We start from the raw sequence: 18,964 nt of genomic DNA, 5'->3' as shown, positions 1-18,964 counted from the left end.
CTCGATACACTCCACCGTTGCGGAGCTCACTCTGTCACTCAATCAGAAGCTATTTGCGCACAAGGAGCGTGAGACACATAGACTGTATCTCAAGGAGAGGGGACGAGGTACGTCTTACCGCTGTGCGCTTGCTTGTGTTTCTCACTGTTGTCAGAGCGTGTATTGGCGCCTACTGAGAGGCCAGCTGCTATTGTCATTCGCCGGTTGGAGCAGGCTGGATACGACCAAGCGGACAGTCTTGCTTTTATCGGTGCGGAGGACATGACCTTCCTTATGAAATTCGTTTTTAAAAGTCAACTCCTCGGTCCAGCAGTAAGTTATCCAGGAAAACATTATAATTTGACTTGACCCCTTGCTTTCAGGCTGAGGACATTACATTTGATACGTTCGACCTGGTCGACCTGACAGGCTGTAGTCTACCCACCATACCCATTGTCCTTCATCAAAACGCTGGCTCGATCGTGATCCTCAATCTCTCACGTAATCCAATGGTTGAGATACCCCTGGATTTTATACAGTCCTGCACGACCCTCCGCGATCTCAAATTGTCCAGTATGGCGATGAAGAAAGTGCCTCAGAGTGTTCGGCACTCCACCAGCCTACATCGACTCGACCTCTCATGTAATTGTATTGTGGACTTGGATGATGCTGGTCTCGACCGTATACCTGAGCTCTCGAGCTTGAGGCTCCAGAATAACAGGATAGAGCAGCTGCCCTGGTATTTCCCTCGCCTCAAGTTTCTGAACTTCCTAAACATCTCAAACAACAAGTTCGTGAATGTGCCTAGCGTCATCTGTCAGCTGCCCTGTCTTGTTGAGCTCGATATGTCTTTCAACATGATCACTGAACTTCCGGAGGAAATTGGTCGGCTCACTACTCTCGAGCGCCTGATTTTGATTGGGAATCAGGTGGTCAGGCTACCCGAAGAATGCAGGAATTTTGTCAACCTACAGTTACTTGACTGTCGAAGAAATAACATTTCCGACATTTCCATCGCCTACGCCCTGCCCAAACTCCAAACTCTTTATGCAGATCATAATTCTGTTCACGCCCTTCATTTGTCCATTGGTCCCAGCCTGTCGGTTCTGGACGCCTCCCACAACGATATCACATTCATCAAATTCGCTCCTAGCTCTCCACGGCAAATATCGCACACCCTCACACTGCTCGATGTTTCCTACGCTAAACTTTCCTCTCTTGATGCATTCGATTTCTCTCAGCTCCCTGCCCTTCATACTCTGAAACTTGACCACAATGAACTCCGCACGCTCCCAGACTCCCTCGGTGAACTCTCCCATCTCATACACCTTTCCTGTTGCGACAACAAACTCGTCTCTTTACCCTCCACTATCGGCCTCCTTCAGCGCCTAGAAACCCTTGATGCTCATAACAACAGCTTGACGGAGCTACCTGTATCCCTCTGGAATTGCGCGTCGCTGATCCATATCAACGTTACCTCAAATCTGCTTGCTAGTTGGCATGATCCTCCTGGAGATAACTTGATTGCACCGGCGCCATCTGGAATAATTCTCGAGATCCCCTCATCATCATCAGCCGGCCACACTCCAAGAAAGCCCTCCAATGCTACATACACTATGTCAATACACAACGCACCTGGTCGACCACTCCCGCCCCTCGCTTACTCTCTCGAGCGACTCTCAATCGGAGAGAAACCGTCTGACAGAGGAAGCAATCCCTCCGTTCACCGTCCTCAAGGAGCTCCGTGTCCTCAACTTATCCTTCAACGAAATTCAAGAACTGCCGTCTTCCTTTCTCCGCAATCTACAGCAGCTGGAGGAACTGTACCTTAGTGGCAATCAGTTAACGAGTATCCCCACTGAAGACCTCGTGAAAATGACCCGATTGTCGGTGTTGTTCTTGAACGGGAATAAATTCCAGACGCTCCCAGCTGAACTGGGCAAAATTCCCAGTCTGACTATCATTGACGCCGGCAGCAACCTCTTAAGGTACAACATTCACAACTGGGAGTTTGATTGGAACTGGTATGTTTTGATCATTTGAACGTAGATGACTGGTTTACTCATGGTGCCGGCAGGAATTCCAATTGTAACTTGAAGTACCTTAACCTGTCAGGGAATAAGAAATTGGATCTCAAGCAGAACAACGGTGGAAAGCGCGTGGTGGATGATCATGGAAGAGTGCTTTCCGACTTCTCTCGACTATCTCAGCTCCGTGTTCTTGGGTTGATGGATGTCATGACCACTTTCCTTCCCAATATTCCCGAAGACTCTGACGAGCGACGTGTTCGTACTTCTCAGACGGAAGTTAACGGAATGTCGTATGGCATTGCCGACACCATTGGGAGGAATGGGTACCTAACCATGCTCGATCTCGTCCTGCCCGAATTCAGAGGCAAGAAGGATGAGGCACTGTTCGCAATGTTTGGGCGTACTAAAGCTCTTCCCAGCAACAATACTCTGTCGAAGTACCTGCACGATAATTACGCCTCTGTCTTTACCGAGCAGCTTCTTCAGCTGAAGAAAGACCAGAAAGGGGAGCGAAGGGATGGCGTACCGGACGTAATGAGGCGCACATTCCTGAAGCTGAACAGACAGCTTCACGACAAGCTCTACTCGCAGCCAACTCGTAAGATGTCACAAGTCAGTGCATCTACCACCGGTCCTTCTGGACCCGATTCTTCTCACCTCCGACAAGGAGCCTCGGGCATCGTGGTTTATGTTGTCGGCCGAACGCTGTATGTTGCTAACGTTGGACATGCCCTTGCTGTCATCTCGAGCCAAGGGAATGCAGAACTCATTTCCAAGAATCACGACCCTTATGATCGGGATGAGGCGAGGCGTATCCGGCTCGCAGAGGGCTGGATATCGCCTACGGGGCTCATCCATAACGAGGTTAACACGTCTCGAGCCTTTGGATATTTCCACGACTTTCCCGTTGTCAATGCTCGACCCGACATCTACGTTCGCCAGCTTACCGAGCTCGACGAGTTCGTGATCATTGGCAACCGCGGATTGTGGCAGTATATATCCTACCAGACCGCAGTCGACATCGCTCGCTCGGAAACTGACCCAATGATTGCGGCACAGAAGCTACGTGACTTAGCCATAAGCTATGGTGCGGACGGAAACACCATGATCATGGTAATATGCGTCTCCGACCTCTTCCGCTCTCGACAGCCTATAACAGACTCTCTTGTGGATCCAGAGGTTTATAGCTCTATCAATAAAAAGAGGGCAGGGAAAAAAGCAGATATCGTTGATCGCACCATTGCTCGCTTAGAAGGAGAGGTTTCACCGCCCACTGGGCATCTCTGCTTAGCATTCACTGACATTCGAAATTCAACACAATTATGGGAAGCAAATACAGGCATGCCCACAGCAATGCGTATTCACAATGACCTGTTGCGACGACATCTCCGAACTTGTGGTGGTTACGTTGTCAAGACGGAAGGCGACGCATTCATGTGCTCCTTTCCAACTACCCTTGCCGCGATGTGGTGGTGCCTCATCGTTCAGCTGCAACTTCTTCGCGAACCCTGGCCGCTGGAGATATTGGAGTGCCCTGAAGGTAAAGAGGTGTATGATGAGCATGGACAGCTTCTTGCACGTGGCCTTTCAGTCCGCATGGGCGTCCACTGCGGTACTCCAGTATACGAACCAGATCCTATCACTGGTCGCATGGACTACTTTGGGCCCATGGTCATCCGAGCCGCTCGTATCAGTGGGATCGCGCTGGGTGGGCAAATCATGTGCAGCGCCGACGTCGTTCGCGAGTTGAATGCCAAGATCTTTGAGAATGGCCAGGACACGGAGTACTCAGAGTTTCAACCAACTCAGGCCATCGAGGCGATCCGGCAAATGCAGATAGCCCTTGTCCCTGCTGGGGAAGTGAAGTTGAAAGGGCTGGAGATTCCGGAGGTGGTTTCCCTCGTCTACCCAGCAGCCCTCTTAGGCCGTCAGGGCTTAGATGCGTCTGGGTCGCATCTGAGCACATCTACATCCACAGCTCGAGTCCAATTGAGTATCGCTCAAGTCAGAGATTTAGCTATGCTATGCCTGCGTATTGAGGCCCTGACTTCAGGCCGCATCTTTCGTCCTTGTCCCAAACAAAAGAAGTGCGTACCTGACATTCCATTGGAGCCTCTCTCCGACAAAGACGTCTTGGAGCCTTCGGTGATGTATGGTGATCCGAACTTGCTTCTCCCGCCAATGAACGAGAAAACATCTGATCTTGAGATCATGATGCACCTCGATTCGCTATCCTTGCGCCTTGAGAACGCTGTTGCGTGTCTGGCTCTCAAGAAACTATCTGACCAATCGTCTGCCCTTGTGACAGCTCTAGAAGGCCATGAGGGTATTGACGATTGGACACTTCATTTGATAACTTCGTTATTATCTCGCTATTGACATTTTTATTGTGATTTCTATCTCTCTTTTTCACTCCTCGACCGCATCACTGTACTGCATTTGCATTCAAACACGTATATAGTTGCACATCTTTCTTATGCATATTAATGACCTGTACAATTTTTATTCCAGTTCGTCTCTGCACTACCAAGAATGAATTCATTCGGACATACAATTGATTACGAATAACCTGGCATTTGTAGACCTAGCAAGTGCACAAATGTCCAGACTGGACCCTAAATATGAGTGTTATTCCACAACGACTTCACTACGAAGTCGGCGGGATCAGGACTTTGGACAGACGCAAGTTCTATACTGGATATGAATTAGACTGTGGCTGATTATGAGCTATGCGACAACAATATGGGGCGATCAGGCTTACCAGTGCGGTCGATATCTATATGAGTTGTTGGCTTTGGCTCCCATAAATTCCTACTACTATAATCAGGTCAGGTGCGCGGATGTGATATCCGCGTGAAGGTCTAATTGATAGGTGCGCACCTGATGGCGCGCCACCCTACGGTGACCTATCCTCCCCGACCCAGAACCTTAGGGCTTGCCAAACTGCGTAGCTGTTGATCTGTCGATATTAAAACAGATCACCCACACGCGAGCGCAATTCAACATCTCCCACTCCTGGCGCTCCGTCTGGGGCTGTGTCGTAGACACCTGATGCAGATTCAAGTCTGTAGCAATTCTTGAAGTGATAACAATAAGCACTAGAAACGAAAGAATGATGTGCATTGCGTACTGCGCCGCAAGTCCTGAACCTGACACGCGCAAACCAGTAGGAAGTAGACCCGAGTCGTTGTGCACCAAATGAATACACATTCCTACGAAACACTTCCAAAGAGAGCGTCAATCAGCGCAGAGATTGTGTCGAAATTGGATTGTCAAACTTACCGATTCTCCAGTAGCTCCCGTTCACTCATACAGCATATATATGAGATGCTTATTAGTGAGAGTGGTTCCACACACGAGGCATGGAGTGTTCTGGAGGTTTCATCGGGCAGCGAGTGTCAGAATGTCAGTCGAAGGATGGACGGTGGTTGGGCTGTCCAACAATCAATGTGGGGTCATCGAAGAATAAGGTTGACATACTTTTCGTGAGCCTTTGAATTGGGCGCCATTCTCTCGATATCTCCGTTGAGTTTCGCGATTTCTGCATCGAACTCGGCAGTAGTCTCAGGAGAATTATCCTATGATCAAAGTCAAGCGCGATTCTGTTCCATCAAAGCTCACATACCGCACGCTCCTCCTCGGTCAAAGAGTCAAAGCCAACTCCATAATCTTGGACTTGTCGTGGTCGTTGAGTACCATCATCATCATCATCAACGTCCATCGCGTCCTCCACCCGAAGGTTCTAAGTGGGAATTTAATTGATGCGCATATGACGTTATCAAATAAACGGCCTTACATTGGGATGTTCTTCAGATTCCCTTCTAATAGAGGTAGCTTGATGTCCTCGAGCCTGCAATTCCTGTAAGTCGCTGATCGTTCTGGCGCCAACTTTTCAATCTCGTCATTCTGAAGATGAATCAATGAAACACAAGTGACCGAGCTATCTGAGCAAACGACCAGCGTACCTTCAGACCAATTTTTTTGAGAGCTTGGTCAAGTATCTTGGCAGCTTTCGTGTGGGTCTCCTGCGCTTCCGTTATTTCAACTTAAATGGTCCGATTCCTGTCTATGAGCTCTGCTACTTTCCCTTACTCGTCTTCAGCTGTGTTCCGCAGCGTCACCAGACGTGACTGCGTCAACTTCAACTACTCCTCTTCTAACTGAGATTTGCACATACACGTCAGTCTCGTGCCTCAACCTCAAAACTGTAAAAATAAAACTCACTGATGCGTCAGCCTTGAAACCTGCTGATCGAATCTAAGTCGCGCCTGGCTGTCCTCTTCGGCAACTTTGAACTGACATTTCTCATCCTCTCGAACATTCTCCACGCCGATCTGGTTTCATACGGTTTGAGCAGGCCCGCCTCGTATTTGCTCCGAATAACGCGGCTCAGCCATTCATCGCGAGCGCCTGACTCCTGATCTGCAGCAGTCAACAAAAACTTTTCTATCTTGGTAGCAGACGGTAGAAGAGGGGGTGCAGGCTCTTCAGCAGGTGCCTCAGGGGGATGCACTGGGGGATTGGATGTCATTTCAGCAGCAGTGGCAGGATTTGAGAAATAGGGAGTAGCCTGAGAGATTGTGGGCGTAGGAATGAGGGAGGGTGTCACTGCTGGAGATGTGATGAAGAAAGACCCTTCGTCTAGGGTTTCCAAGAAGTCACTGGTATAAGTGAGTGAAACGCATAGCGAAAAGACCATAAAATGACTCACGTGAGTACTGGAAATTCGTTGCCCAACGCCCCGGGCTGATAGAGATGTGCGCTTGACGGAACACTCAATGGCCATGCGGTGGTCACTGGAGGAGGCATGGATGGGCTCTGCGCAGGAGTAGATTATATCAACACAATGTAAATTATATAAGGACATTGTACACGCACCAATTCAACCGGAACATCTGCAGGACAGCTAACCGACGATTAGAATTTCAAGTGTGGATTCATTGGAATCTGAATCGCGCAGTGGAGGAACATCACATGACGAAGGATTGAATTTTGGTCGTTGAACTGAGCTGAGGGTGCTGTAGCGGCTAGCCACACTTCAGAGATACTTATAAGATACTTACTTCAGAGACACTTATAAGACATTTACTTAAGAGACACTTAAGAGACACTTCAAAGACACCATGTACTTAGAGACGCCATACTGTTGCTTACTGAATCGAACCACGTGACTGTTCAGTTTACCTTATGCCATTACTCTGTTACTCTGTAACCACCGCACCTTCCATTGTTTATCTCGAACTCGAGTCTCTTTGCTACTACCACATTACTCTTTAATCTTGTCTCGTTCCTTCTCGTCCGAACGGTCTTAGCGTTACACGCCGTAACTCGGCGTGTCTCCACATCACGTGTTCCGACTCTTATTGCCCTCCAGCAACTTCACGCCAACGCAAGAAAACAATTGCTGCTCACCGCTCTGCAGAGTCTGCGCAACTTCAAGCGTCAGGGTCGGTTGTACTGCTTGCCATCCTCCACTCCCCTCTTACCGCATCATTGCTGTGCTTTCATCTTGCTGGTTACAGATGTCACATTTCTAAAGGTATTTCTTTATACAATTCTGTGTTAGCACTCAACTCGTTGCAGAAGGTGTATGGACGCTTCCCCCGCATATTAGGAATGGGAGACCATGCTTCAGTGAGCGCCTCCATACTCCTGCATATCTCCACATTAATTCATTCTATACAGCGGCTGGCAACCCTACCTACGAAATCGCTACCTGATCAACCTTCTCCCTCGTCAAACACCTCTGCACGTTTGACTCGCTCATCATTATGGCTCGCGCCGTTGATATGATCATACTCCTTCTGAACCAACTCACGTATGAAGGTCTCGTCGACGATTTTATTGGTTAACTGTAAGTAGCTATTTTCAAGATCATCGAAGTGAACACCAGACGCTGAGACTTCATACAGGATGAACTCGCAGACACGCATGCAAAACTCGCCAAGCAACACGTTTTTTGTGAGAAACTCGAGACGGACCTACTCGCTCTGAACATTAACAGCCAAGAGAGGAGAGTGGGGAGAACAGGTCTATATTTGAATGGAAGGCTTGCTTTTGAATGGTTCGTAGTCTTTTTCTGTCGTGTTTACTGTACGTCCTTTCATCCTAGGTCATCATCTCTTTCGACTCGCCGCGCTAGCTTCACCAAGCTGCACTTTGTTCTGCGTGTTTCCCTCTCTCGTCACCTCCCTCGCTATATGCTCTCGCCTCGTCTCTCGCTACCATACATTTGTTATTGCCGTCTGTCTCTTATTGCCGTCTGTGTCTCTGAGTGCCATGTAGTTGTTATCAAAACAAAATATATTGATTTTGAGCTATATACAATTGTGCACAACGAAGGGTATCATAAGTCAATGCAGTGGGAATGTTGCTAGACAGAGGTGGCGTTCTAAGGATCTATAAGTGAGGAGAATGTTGAAGACAAGGAAATGGTAGCAATTGTTAGACTAGTGTCACACTGCGCGGCGCTCGAGCTCGGCCACTATTTCTCGCATTCGGTTCATTTCAGCCTCATGCTCCCTCTCCGCTTCCTCTCGTTGCTTCCTCTCCTCCTCTACTCTCCTCTCCGCTTCCTCTCGTTGCTTCCTCTCCTCCTCTACTCTCCTCTCCGCTTCCTCTCGTTGCTTCCTCTCCTCCTCTACTCTCCTCTCCGCTTCCTCTCGTTTCCTCCTCTCTTTGTCAATCTCTGGTTGACGTTGAGCCCCTCCTTCCATCCTCAACTGTAAAAAAACAAATAGGTAAGCAACCCAACCAATCCCAAAAAACAACTCACCCAGCGCTCCTCCTCCTCCTTCCTCTTCCTCCTCTCCTCCACCACATTCTCAAACAGCGCCCACTCCACGCGATACTGCTTACACACCTCCTCGACACTCTCTGCCTTTGGAACGTCCTGCCCCCAAAACTGAGAGCGCCCATCAATCAGGGTGGTCTCCTGGCACCCATCAAAAAGCGTCTTGAGGGTCTCCCAAACAGTGTGTGCATACCAGTAACATTGGTACTGCCACAACCGGTAAGTCGGGGAATGTTTGCTGAGCACGCACAACAGCACAGATACCTGCATCGCCGAAGGACGAGCAGAAGCGGGAAAGTCGAGGTTTGATAGAAATCTGTATGACCGATATCGTTGAGTCAGGTACGATTCAAGGGCAGAGGGACTGTTGAAGGTTGTCGAGATAGTATCGTGAGCAGGGACCTGAGAAACTGAGGGGGACAGTACAGAAGCCTGTCCAACCGATCTAAACGAGCCACCATTGTTCTCCGTGCACTCCACACGCGATGTGCGATCAAGCACCAGGACGGCAACGGCGTGACGTTGCACCGGATGACGGAAATGGAGGAGAATGAATTCGTGTTGCACGTCTTTGGTGCACTTGCAGAAGACCATGCGTTCGAGATCGCACTGCGAGGAAAGCTCACTGGTCATTAGTACTGAGTGCCAATCTCCTACCGGGGTCCGAGTATCACCCTGGGTGAACACCCCAGGGAGGTCGGTTGGGGATGACATGAATGCGTGCAGGATCGTTGCGAGGAAATTGCGAACGCTGAAACGCTTGACGCTTTTGCTTTTGAAGGCCATTTCATTGACTAGGGTTGGGGCACGAGGTAGGGTGGCTCATGTGCTTGGGAGAAGCTGCGTGCGTCAATCATCGTACTTCTTGCTCCTTATGGGCAGTATGGAGACTCATTGGGACCTGTAGGATGCTAATATTCTAATTCCGAAACCAGGATGTACTCGAGCCAACTTTCCCTGGTTTTAAGTTTTACATAATTGACTTCAAGGCCATTGATATTCCGGCACTTTTGTCACAAAAATGCAACGATTTGATCATATGTGATAGGTGAGGCCTCGCTACGTAATAGAATACTATGCCTTCCACTGCAATCGGCACCCCACAGAAGTCGGCAGTCACGCTTTTTCGCAGGGTTTGATGTGACGGGATGCCTTAGAACAGACAACCTTCTGGAGAGAATGTGTTGACACCGCGATCTGCAAATACGATGAGCTTTATCATATGAAAATATTCAGTTGTCAGAGTGAACATACCATACTCGGAACACGCCAAAACATAATTTACACGAAGGAGAGAAGTGAAAGAATGAGCGTTATGCGCTTGTCGACGCGCGTCCGATCAAGCCAGCGTGTGGAAAACATTTTCCATTTGCAGATTGATGTGACTTATGTCCTGTACAGAGTAAAGTAAGGGTATGCATAGTCAATGAAGGCCACTAGACATACAGCACAAGCACATAATGAACGAACATGGTCTGCGGATCGGAGGACCCGTTCCTGCAGGGGTCCCAAGTTTCGGAGTTGATTCTCTCTCGTGGCTTTTGCAACCTTCTGAATCTCCTGCAATAGGGTTAGTAACGACGGAAACAGAGTAATTGAAGAAATAACACACTTGTGCTTCATAATCTGATCACTGCCTCATGCATGGCAAATTCCGAATTCTAGATCCTTCGCAAGATCCTACTCTATATACCACTGGCACCCCCACCCGTGCGTCAGGATGACGTAGCCCACCAGCTTCTGGTACATGGGAGTCCTTAACTGAAACAAATCATTGTTAGATGTGCTTGCCAGGCAAGCAGACAGTACTTACAATGACAACTGCCTCGTTCTCGTGTTTCTATCTATTGGAGTCGAGCATCTATGGTGACCATAGATGTTCCTATCTATTGGAGTCGAGCATCTATGGTGACCATAGATGTTCCTGGAGGGAACATCTTAATTTGGTTAGTAAAGGGAACAAAGGAACACCAAGACTAATATTCTGTGGGAAAAGAGGGAACACTATCTATTGGAGTCGAGCATCTATGGTGACCATAGATGTTCCTGGAGGGAACATCTTAATTTGGTTAGTAAAGGGAACAAAGGAACACCAAGACTAATATTCTGTGGGAAAAGAGGGAACACTATGTCTTTATTTGGTTAAGACAGTGGGAACACAGGAACATCATGTGTCATTATCTGTGGGAAAGAGGGAACACTATGTCTTTATTTGGTTAGGACAGTGGGAACACTGTGGGAAAGAGGGAACACAGGAACATTTATTGGGAACACTCCGTGGGAAGAGGGAACATAGGAACATCATTTGTCATAATCTATGGGAAAGAGGGAACACATTCTTTCTCTGACCTTTAACTCACCACTTGTATTTTCGCATTTTTCACAACCTAGGTGCCTTTAATTCATTATACCCTTGCTTTCATATCATTATAGCATATCTTCACAACATATATGAACCCATCCCAGCCCTTATTTGACCTCCTAGAGCGCCCTATATCAATTCCTGTACTATACCAACATCAAAAATAAAACAGGTTCACCTTTTTATACCTCAACCTGGAAAGCTGGCATGCATGCACATATCTCACCATGGGGAGACTACTGGAGAGCCCCACTGAACTGCTTGTAATGTGGGCATCCTGATAGACAACTTCATCATTATATGTCAAGGTCCAGACTAGGTTCATGGAAGATATATAGCTGGACAGCAGAGCGACATTGAAAGTTTGCTTTTAATGTCTTTGCATTATTGTCAACCAACACCACATTCTCTTCTCTAGTCAATTTACAGCTGTTTGCGAAAAGGTTGACAGTAGTGACATTTTGAGAATGTAAAAAACAAATAAATAATAGGCAGGTACATAGAGTCAAATAACAAGTGCATATACTCACAACAATGGACTCCATATTCACGGACAGCTTCTCGAGTGATGGTGAACTATCAATGCCAGAAGATGACGACGTGTTGCAGTCTTCCTCCATGGACTCTGGGAAGCAAGTGAATGTTGTTGCAGATGGAGACCCTGACGAGTCAGAACCAGTGGAAGTACTTGACAAACATGGACCTGGCCGCCCACAGAGACACGAAGAAGGTATGGTGTGCTCACCACAGGCTTAGGGTGTCAGGACTGTCATGATTATCCTTTGCTTAGCTCCTCCTGCGCCTCAAAATGTCACGATTTCATATTCCCTCGTCATGTACTCATTTGAACAGATGAAGAAACCAAAGACGAAGAGGAGCAGTAAAGTCTAAACTCGATAGTCTAATACAATAGTCTAATACAATAGTCTGAACTCGATAGTCTGAATTCATTATCTCCGATGTTTCGGATTTCTTTAGCTTATATCTCAATCAAATGATAAGCAATCGACAAGATCAGACTACCAATATACTCACCTTGACTCGGAGTCTCGGACTACAACTCTTGTTAAGAAAGTTAAGCATGATAACAACTTTCATTTTTTTCATTATCGCTGAGTCCTGACATTTCAGATTTTATTCCTAGTCCAATGGATAATGGTATATATATTAGTTGCAGCCCATGCGAATATAACATGGCATTAGCTTTGTAAATACAGGTGATGGTTCTAACTCACATCTCAGTCTCTTGTAAGGAGCTGAGATGTTTGGGTGCTACTGAAGGGCCTTCAGCAGAACAAGGGTATCCCAGGAGATCAGTCAAAGTGAAAAGGAGGATCATAATTGTCTGACATAGTTAAGCACATGTCTACAATTGGCGGGAAGTGCATGGTGTTGGAGTCAGACAATGATAGGGGCGCTTGACAGTGGAGTAGGTACGAGCGGACCCAAGCTCCGTTCGGCCGAGAAACCTTCCCGCTATGTTTCAAACTGATATGTTTATTTTATTCCTATTCTACCCGTAGTTAAAAGAAGGTACACGTCGTATGAACATCTCAGTCCTTTTACCAAGACTGAGATGTGAGCCTTAGTTTTATTCCCCTCGATAACGAGCTAACATACCCATTAGAATACATTCTCTTATAGCTCATCTCTTGCATCGTCGCTCGCCTCTACTCGCAGGACATGGATGAATTTAAATGTGACTCACGGATGTGCACTTCTTCGAACCTCGCTATTGTCGGTTGTGTACACTGTCATACTAGGATCTGAGCTACATTTCAACTGCTCTGCGGTGTGTACCACATTATCAATATGCCAAACTTCGAAGGCAATGATCAGGAGTTTCTCCGCGAGAATTGCAATATTGGTACAGTAGTGGCGGCACGCAACTCACCATCCTTTGACAGTTCGATCCACATTCTCCACCTGGACACAACAGCTGCGCCGAGGGATCCGGAATGAAGAACGTGATGAACCACCCCTTTTCTGGCTCCTCTGCTCCCAAAGGCCATCCTCCTCGCCCATGTAGGATTCCTCTTGTGGATGTCTTTGCAACTCGGGGCAAATATGTATTTTTCGATATCCATCTCATGATGCTGATATTGTCTCGTAGCACACCGCTAATGCCCACAGTGGCAAAGGGCATAAGTTGGTGCAGCCACCATGTCCTCCTTGCCAATAAGCCAATGCTAGCTCCTCGAGTAGCAGCACGCCACCAGCAGGGACAAACAATTTTATCGGCGGAGCCACCCCAGTAACGTTGCAGACTGGAAGTATCGGTGCAGCTACTAGTAACGGATCTCCTTCCCTGTTGGACGTTGAACATGTTCCAGACATCGGCTACATTGCAGTTCTCACAATGTGGTTCCCGCGTCTTGCACGCACTGGACAAACAAGTTTGACTGCTTCCAGCTCCCGCTAGGTTTTCTGTCCTCTCCGAACTTTTACGTTAGAGTACATATCACCACATGTACTGAGTATTTGACGACGCGTGCAATTCGATGTTGCTCCCAATAAACGATTGACAGTGTACCAAGTATGATACGCAGGATTCAGATCATAGAGAAAAAACATTGTCGGCAGGTCAAGTTCGAACCTGCACCATCCAGGAGTAACAGACTTCGAATCAGTTATCAACTTGGCCATAAGTCTTATGGTTGACGTTCGAAGACCTCTCCGTGAGCTCATGCCCAAGGTGCGATCATAGAAAAAAACTGTTGTCAGCAGGTTTCGAACCTGCACAATCCGGGAGGAACAGATTTCAAATCTGTTAACGACTTGGCCATGACCCTTACCGTTGACGTTCGATGATCTCTCCATGAGCTCATGCCCAAGGTGCAATCAAGATTGTCAGCACTATTGTCAGCAGGTTTCGAACCTGCACCAACAGATATCAAACCTGTTAACCACTTGACTAAGATTGGTTAAGATAAGTTGATGAATTCAAGCTAAACATGCCAAATTGGTAAGGTCTGCCTGATGATGTGGCCGGTTGTGCAGGTAAGAACGACACTAACCATAGTACCATGAACCGCGATTCAGCCCAATATGTACCAGCTCGCGCAGCCGTAGAGTGCGCAAGCATGGGAAGAATCTGATGTTAGCGGTGGTCTTCAATGAGAATGCATGTGACAGTATTGTTCTGTCGTCGCTCGATGACTCGGATAGGTGGTACAGACCGTATTGATGACAGCCTGTATGTATGATCTCGTGTGTATATTGGCCAGCCCACGTGTAGAGCTGCGCGTCTGTATGGTTGCCAAATCGACCTATTCCAGTGGTCAGGAGAAGTCGTGTAATCGAATGTACCCAGGGGGTAGTTGCCTCAAGCTGAATTACGATATCACCGCAGTCATCGAGTCAATGATTCGTTGCATTCATGTGGTCGCCTATCAGGACAAGATCAATGCGGAAAGATATCGATGAGACGAGAAATAGAATCAGCCGCAACAGGGCGAAGCACATTACAAGCGACCACCGCGCTACTCCTGAAACACTAGCTTGCATGCGGGACACCACGTATCTACAGCAAGGCCGACATGTGGGTTTAGTATCCTGTAGGAGACACAAATTAGTGCCCACTCACCTTAGACTCCTTGGTGCACGTAAGTGACCACTCCCTCGTCGACGCTCCTGCCAGTGCTGACCGAGACACCGAAAAAGATTCAATGGCGGCCATCACTGGCACTTACAAAGTAGCGTCCGAGTCCCAAGCGCCAACTCAAGAGGAAATGCCTTGGTGAACTGAACGAGGCAGTTTTCATTTGTGGTACCCGTCTCCTCGTTACTTGCTCCCACCACAAGAGTGGGATCTGGACGTATCTGGACTTGGGGAAACAAGTGGGCAGCAGAGCAGTTGAAATCCAAAGCGCACACACGTGAGTCATTCAAATTGATCCATGCACTTCCCGCCATTCATAGAACGTGTCTAACACATCTAACGAAGGGTGATTGCACATGTAAAAGAAAAGGAAGAGTACGTACGAGAGTGACGTCGATAGTTGTATCCTGACACCGGCGGGCCGTAGTTGCTGTTGTTTCACTGGTTGGGGTTGACATAGTCGCTGCTCAGAGGCTCAGCTACAGCAGACGATCAACAAGGGTTGTCTAGCAAGGACAAAGACAGCTGGTGAGTCTGGTATGCCGGTTCTCAGCGTTTTGGTGCAATGTGGACGGCGATAATCTTGGTACATGGGAGCATATGTACTGTATGTACCGTATGCTACTGTATACCGCTGTAAAGTACCACGTACCGTACCGTCAGCATGTTTTTTGCAACCGTAATGGACTGTCATTTTTTGATTTCATACGGTGGCACACTGTATACGGTACGGCTGTACGCCATATACGGTATGGTGAACAGCCCTAGCTGCACAGTATCGTTCAGGTGAGAGACCGTCTTGCTCGTCATGTATTCCGCAAGTCGTGTGTGGCCTTCATCTATGAAATGTTAGTATGTGTGAAGTAAGTTACTCAGTGAATGGTTCATCTTCATGATCCAGGACACCCTGATCTCCACTGATAATGCAGGTGAGGCATGCGATGATCTATAAACCAAAGATAAGTTCTTGTGTCGCGTCAGAATCTCGACTTTCCATGGACTTTACAGAGTCACAGTGTTCCCCCACGCTACAGATTGATGAGATGATAAAACACTAATGGTTGATTTCCAGTGTCTCCGGGAGTCGACATTGACAAATACATAAATACTAGGACGTATGTATGTGCTCCCAGCCTTCATACATCCCTCTTCTCACACTGGTTTCAGTATTCCCGCTCCTCATCCACCATATTATTTCACTCAACCCCCACATCCAAGTCACAATCCACCTATGTATCAATACCCACATCCACATACTACATTCCCTCAGCAATATTTTACACAGCGTTAATGAATTGCATTTAGTTGTACATAATTCTGCATACATGCTGTAGCTAACGGACTTACTAATGCCGTCCTAATCAATTGTTGTTAAAGTTCACAAATCACGAACCATGAATCTAACGTCTGCCGAGCGGACTGTAAATTCAGCCGGTGTGACTGTCCGTTACTATTCGTGACATGAGTGTGACTCACGAAATAATGTACCATCACGAATAGAGCATAGGGGTTAGTACCATCAGTTTGGGATCGGTCATTGGCGGCGGAGTTCAGAAATGTCGCTATGTTATCATTGTGATTCACAATCACACTTACACCTCTCGTGCTGACACTCACTGAATGCCTCGCATCAAGAAAAAAAGCCGCCAGCGACACAGGAGCACTGTGCCTCAACCTCACTTCAAACCCGTTCGCAAACAGCGTCGTGCGATGACCGCAGCAAAATCTGCAGAAAAATGCCCTTCTACCATCAGTGGGGCACTTCCTCAACCCATCCGTGATTTCCGCATCCCTGTCAGCAAGGCCGAACTCTCTATGGGCCAATGGGATGCACGTGCACCTCAGAGGATTCATTACGGCGTTCCGGAACTGATAAGCTACGGTGCAGGGGATACCGCTCAGCTCGAGTTTTTGCGGGTTCCTGCTATGAAGGACCGGTGGATTATCGGCTATGTGCCCCTTCCCACCAGATATCGGTCGTCCTGGGTGTATCTTTGCTACTGTGTAGAGTACTGGTTGGCGGTGTGGAAATGTTGGGATGGTGAGTCAAAGAAGAATAAACAAAAGCAGAAGAATACAAAGACGCAACAAGAGAGGGCGGATCTGATTGACACGTCTCGCAAGAATGCTGGTGCACGTTTCCTTCAAGCTATGGTGGCCAGAAGAATTGTGTTGGAGGAGTGCATCGCGAACGGCGTGAATGATGAGCGGATTAAATCACTCGACGAGTTCCTCATTCGCGATCACCGAGATTGGCTATTCGTGGAGTTCGATGAGTTGCCTGACGATGCGGACATGTATTTAGCGGCCGATCCGTTGCACCAAGGGAACAAGAAGATGTTCGGTAGGCGTACCCGATGCGGACGTGTGCATCTGCGCTAACTCGCGATGGCCTCAGAAACGGGCTGGGGCGTAAATGTGAATGACATCTCAATGATGCTTGGCCAGGCAGATGATGCATGGATGTCCAAGGGACTTGACCTCTCAGAGATGTTCAAGAAAGAGATGGATGCAGCCCTCAAGAGGCTCAGAGACAGAGCGGAGGAGATCCACATCACACACGATGAAAATGCAGAATTGCCAGACAGGTGGCACGAGTCCCATGAGCCGCCAATTCAATTCATCAGCAAAAGAAAGGACCAGCTCCTTAGTGCGGGTGAGGAATGGACGAACTTTTGCCTCTGCCCCACTAACATGGTATTTGAGTACAGGAAAGAAGTGCATGAATTGAGCCCTCCATTTGCGACACTCACAGTGCAAGGTTCTCCCACCTTCCTGCCACCCTATCTTCTTTGTGCCTTTAGTACTTTGACCTGGTCATACAACAAAAGACAATGCCTCCGTCAACATTTATATGGATTGGTGTACTCTAGTGTGTCACCCCAACCAACCAACGTCATGAATTCAAACAACCCCAAAAATGTGCTTTAACACAAGCCATCCAGTTTTAAAGATTTATTGTTGTATGCTCACGCTCAAGCCCAAGACCATTTACAGCTGTTTGCATAAATGATGACAGTACACGACTTTTTGGGAAAGAAGAAAAATTAAATATTCTAGTGTGGCACTTCGTCTTGCGCCGCAACAATCAACCGCAATCAACATCGATGTATCAAAAAATCAGTCGCGACGTCAAACTCGCTGCCGTCAATCTCTACGAGCGTCAACACCTTTTCTCTTCAGGACATTCTCGCTTGTGTTGGACAACTTGGATTCTCGGAAAGTACTTTCTGGCGTGTCCTTAAACTTTGGCGCAAGACAGGCAACGTTGTTAGCCCCACCTGTAGCCTTCTTGGTTTCTTCATTTCTGAGTATGAATACACTATGAGAGTGTACGAGATCGAGACATTGTGTGGTGGTGGAGGTACTGAGTAAAATCTCACATTCAGGTATTCAAGAATCAATGGTCAATGAACTTCGAACAATTGTACCTTCCTTGGGCTTGGGAGGGCGACCAGGGCCGCGTTTTTCGTTTTCTGGTGATTCTAGTTAGGAAGTGGGTTCCACGACAATTGTTTCATCCCCTGGAGAGATGTCATACTGGTCCCTGACAGCCGCCGTTATCGAATCGTCGTCAGAGTCCATAGAATCAGAGGATATCGAGTTTGTCATTTTCGACTCAATTGTAACTCACATACATGCGGGATGCGTTATTTACTGCTGTGTAAGATTTATTTATTTATTCTTCTTTCTCAAAAAGTCGCGTACTGTCATCATTTATGCAAACAGCTGTGATTGTTATTTGACACTGAATGAACCAATCATCTACATCAACAACCACCCCTATTTCTCCTGGTCTACATTGTACCGGCTATCAACTTCCTTCTGCTCCCAACAACCTTCCTCTGTCTACCCTGGTCGTCACCCATCGACAACCCTAATAATGACAGCTCATCAGCCACCGCCATAGAGTTAACATCTGACATGCCCTCGAGAAGCAAAATCAGGTGGCGCAGTAGCTGATCACCTCAATTTGTGCTGCCTTTACCTTTGCAGCGCTCCCTGCAAGACATGCCTCTCTGTAATCCACCTGCGAGTGACTTGAGGAGCATATGATTGAGACCCTTGAGAATAGGCCATCTTCCGTTTAGCGAACAAGGCTCAACCCTCATTTATCAGAAACTAAGGATGAACATGGCCGAGTGGAAAAGGAAAAATACTGCTGCTATCTGCATTACGATTTGCACAGGGCTCGCAGC

The 18,964-nt window shown here is 47.6% G+C and overlaps 4 protein-coding genes across 4 annotated transcripts; 2 read left to right on the top strand and 2 right to left on the bottom strand.

Annotated features, from left to right (window-relative positions):
- Nucleotides 1-249: 249 nt before the first annotated feature.
- DFJ58DRAFT_821122 (uncharacterized protein) lies at nt 250-4,828 on the top strand. Its single transcript, XM_041392006.1, has 13 exons — nt 250-312; nt 363-1,617; nt 1,685-2,003; nt 2,057-2,067; nt 2,095-2,159; nt 2,190-2,262; nt 2,287-2,299; nt 2,327-2,354; nt 2,379-2,401; nt 2,429-2,540; nt 2,565-4,512; nt 4,547-4,719; nt 4,771-4,828. Exons 1-11 carry the CDS (start codon nt 262-264, stop codon nt 4,386-4,388), a joined length of 3,774 nt encoding a protein of 1,257 aa, XP_041236363.1. The 5' UTR covers nt 250-261; the 3' UTR covers nt 4,389-4,512; nt 4,547-4,719; nt 4,771-4,828.
- Nucleotides 4,829-6,009: 1,181 nt separating this feature from the next.
- On the bottom strand, nt 6,010-7,119 carry DFJ58DRAFT_211247 (uncharacterized protein). Its single transcript, XM_041379261.1, has 4 exons — nt 6,888-7,119; nt 6,721-6,827; nt 6,234-6,670; nt 6,010-6,169 (listed from the first exon to the last, which is right to left on the bottom strand). The coding sequence occupies exons 2-3, from the start codon at nt 6,816-6,818 to the stop codon at nt 6,241-6,243; spliced, it is 528 nt and encodes a 175-aa protein (XP_041236362.1). The 5' UTR covers nt 6,819-6,827; nt 6,888-7,119; the 3' UTR covers nt 6,010-6,169; nt 6,234-6,240.
- Nucleotides 7,120-8,349: 1,230 nt separating this feature from the next.
- Nucleotides 8,350-9,671, bottom strand: DFJ58DRAFT_821114 (uncharacterized protein). The gene is made up of 3 exons (XM_041392005.1): nt 8,785-9,671; nt 8,677-8,731; nt 8,350-8,592 (listed from the first exon to the last, which is right to left on the bottom strand). Exons 1-3 carry the CDS (start codon nt 9,586-9,588, stop codon nt 8,465-8,467), a joined length of 987 nt encoding a protein of 328 aa, XP_041236361.1. The 5' UTR covers nt 9,589-9,671; the 3' UTR covers nt 8,350-8,464.
- Nucleotides 9,672-17,830: 8,159 nt separating this feature from the next.
- Nucleotides 17,831-18,211, top strand: DFJ58DRAFT_821113 (uncharacterized protein). Its single transcript, XM_041392004.1, has 3 exons — nt 17,831-17,911; nt 17,949-18,097; nt 18,155-18,211. Exons 1-3 carry the CDS (start codon nt 17,873-17,875, stop codon nt 18,177-18,179), a joined length of 213 nt encoding a protein of 70 aa, XP_041236360.1. The 5' UTR covers nt 17,831-17,872; the 3' UTR covers nt 18,180-18,211.
- Nucleotides 18,212-18,964: the final 753 nt, after the last annotated feature.

Source organism: Suillus subalutaceus (assembly GCF_016647625.1).
Source record: "Suillus subalutaceus strain FC151 chromosome Unknown DFJ58scaffold_225, whole genome shotgun sequence".
Lineage (NCBI taxonomy): Eukaryota > Fungi > Basidiomycota > Agaricomycetes > Boletales > Suillaceae > Suillus > Suillus subalutaceus.
Note: the sequence above shows the minus strand (reverse complement) of the source record. Positions and strands in the feature narration are given on the sequence as shown.

Bases quoted from the DNA above. Each gene is read 5' to 3' on its own strand.
- DFJ58DRAFT_821122 (XM_041392006.1), top strand. From the start codon at position 262: ATGACCTTCCTTATGAAATTCGTTTTTAAAAGTCAACTCCTCGGTCCA. The intron at 2,160-2,189 runs GTGCTTTCCGAC...CGACTATCTCAG, and splicing joins TGGTGGATGATCATGGAAGA to CTCCGTGTTCTTGGGTTGAT. The intron at 2,402-2,428 runs GTTTGGGCGTAC...AGCTCTTCCCAG, and splicing joins GATGAGGCACTGTTCGCAAT to CAACAATACTCTGTCGAAGT.
- DFJ58DRAFT_211247 (XM_041379261.1), bottom strand. From the start codon at position 6,818: ATGCCTCCTCCAGTGACCACCGCATGGCCATTGAGTGTTCCGTCAAGC. The intron at 6,671-6,720 runs GTGAGTCATTTT...CACTTATACCAG, and splicing joins AACGAATTTCCAGTACTCAC to TGACTTCTTGGAAACCCTAG.
- DFJ58DRAFT_821114 (XM_041392005.1), bottom strand. From the start codon at position 9,588: ATGGCCTTCAAAAGCAAAAGCGTCAAGCGTTTCAGCGTTCGCAATTTC. The intron at 8,732-8,784 runs GTGAGTTGTTTT...GTTTTTTTACAG, and splicing joins AGGAGGAGGAGGAGCGCTGG to TTGAGGATGGAAGGAGGGGC. The intron at 8,593-8,676 runs AACGAGAGGAAG...AGGAGAGGAAGC, and splicing joins GATTGACAAAGAGAGGAGGA to AACGAGAGGAAGCGGAGAGG.
- DFJ58DRAFT_821113 (XM_041392004.1), top strand. From the start codon at position 17,873: ATGTATCAAAAAATCAGTCGCGACGTCAAACTCGCTGCC. The intron at 17,912-17,948 runs GTCAATCTCTAC...TTTTCTCTTCAG, and splicing joins GCGACGTCAAACTCGCTGCC to GACATTCTCGCTTGTGTTGG. The intron at 18,098-18,154 runs GTACGAGATCGA...TCTCACATTCAG, and splicing joins TATGAATACACTATGAGAGT to GTATTCAAGAATCAATGGTC.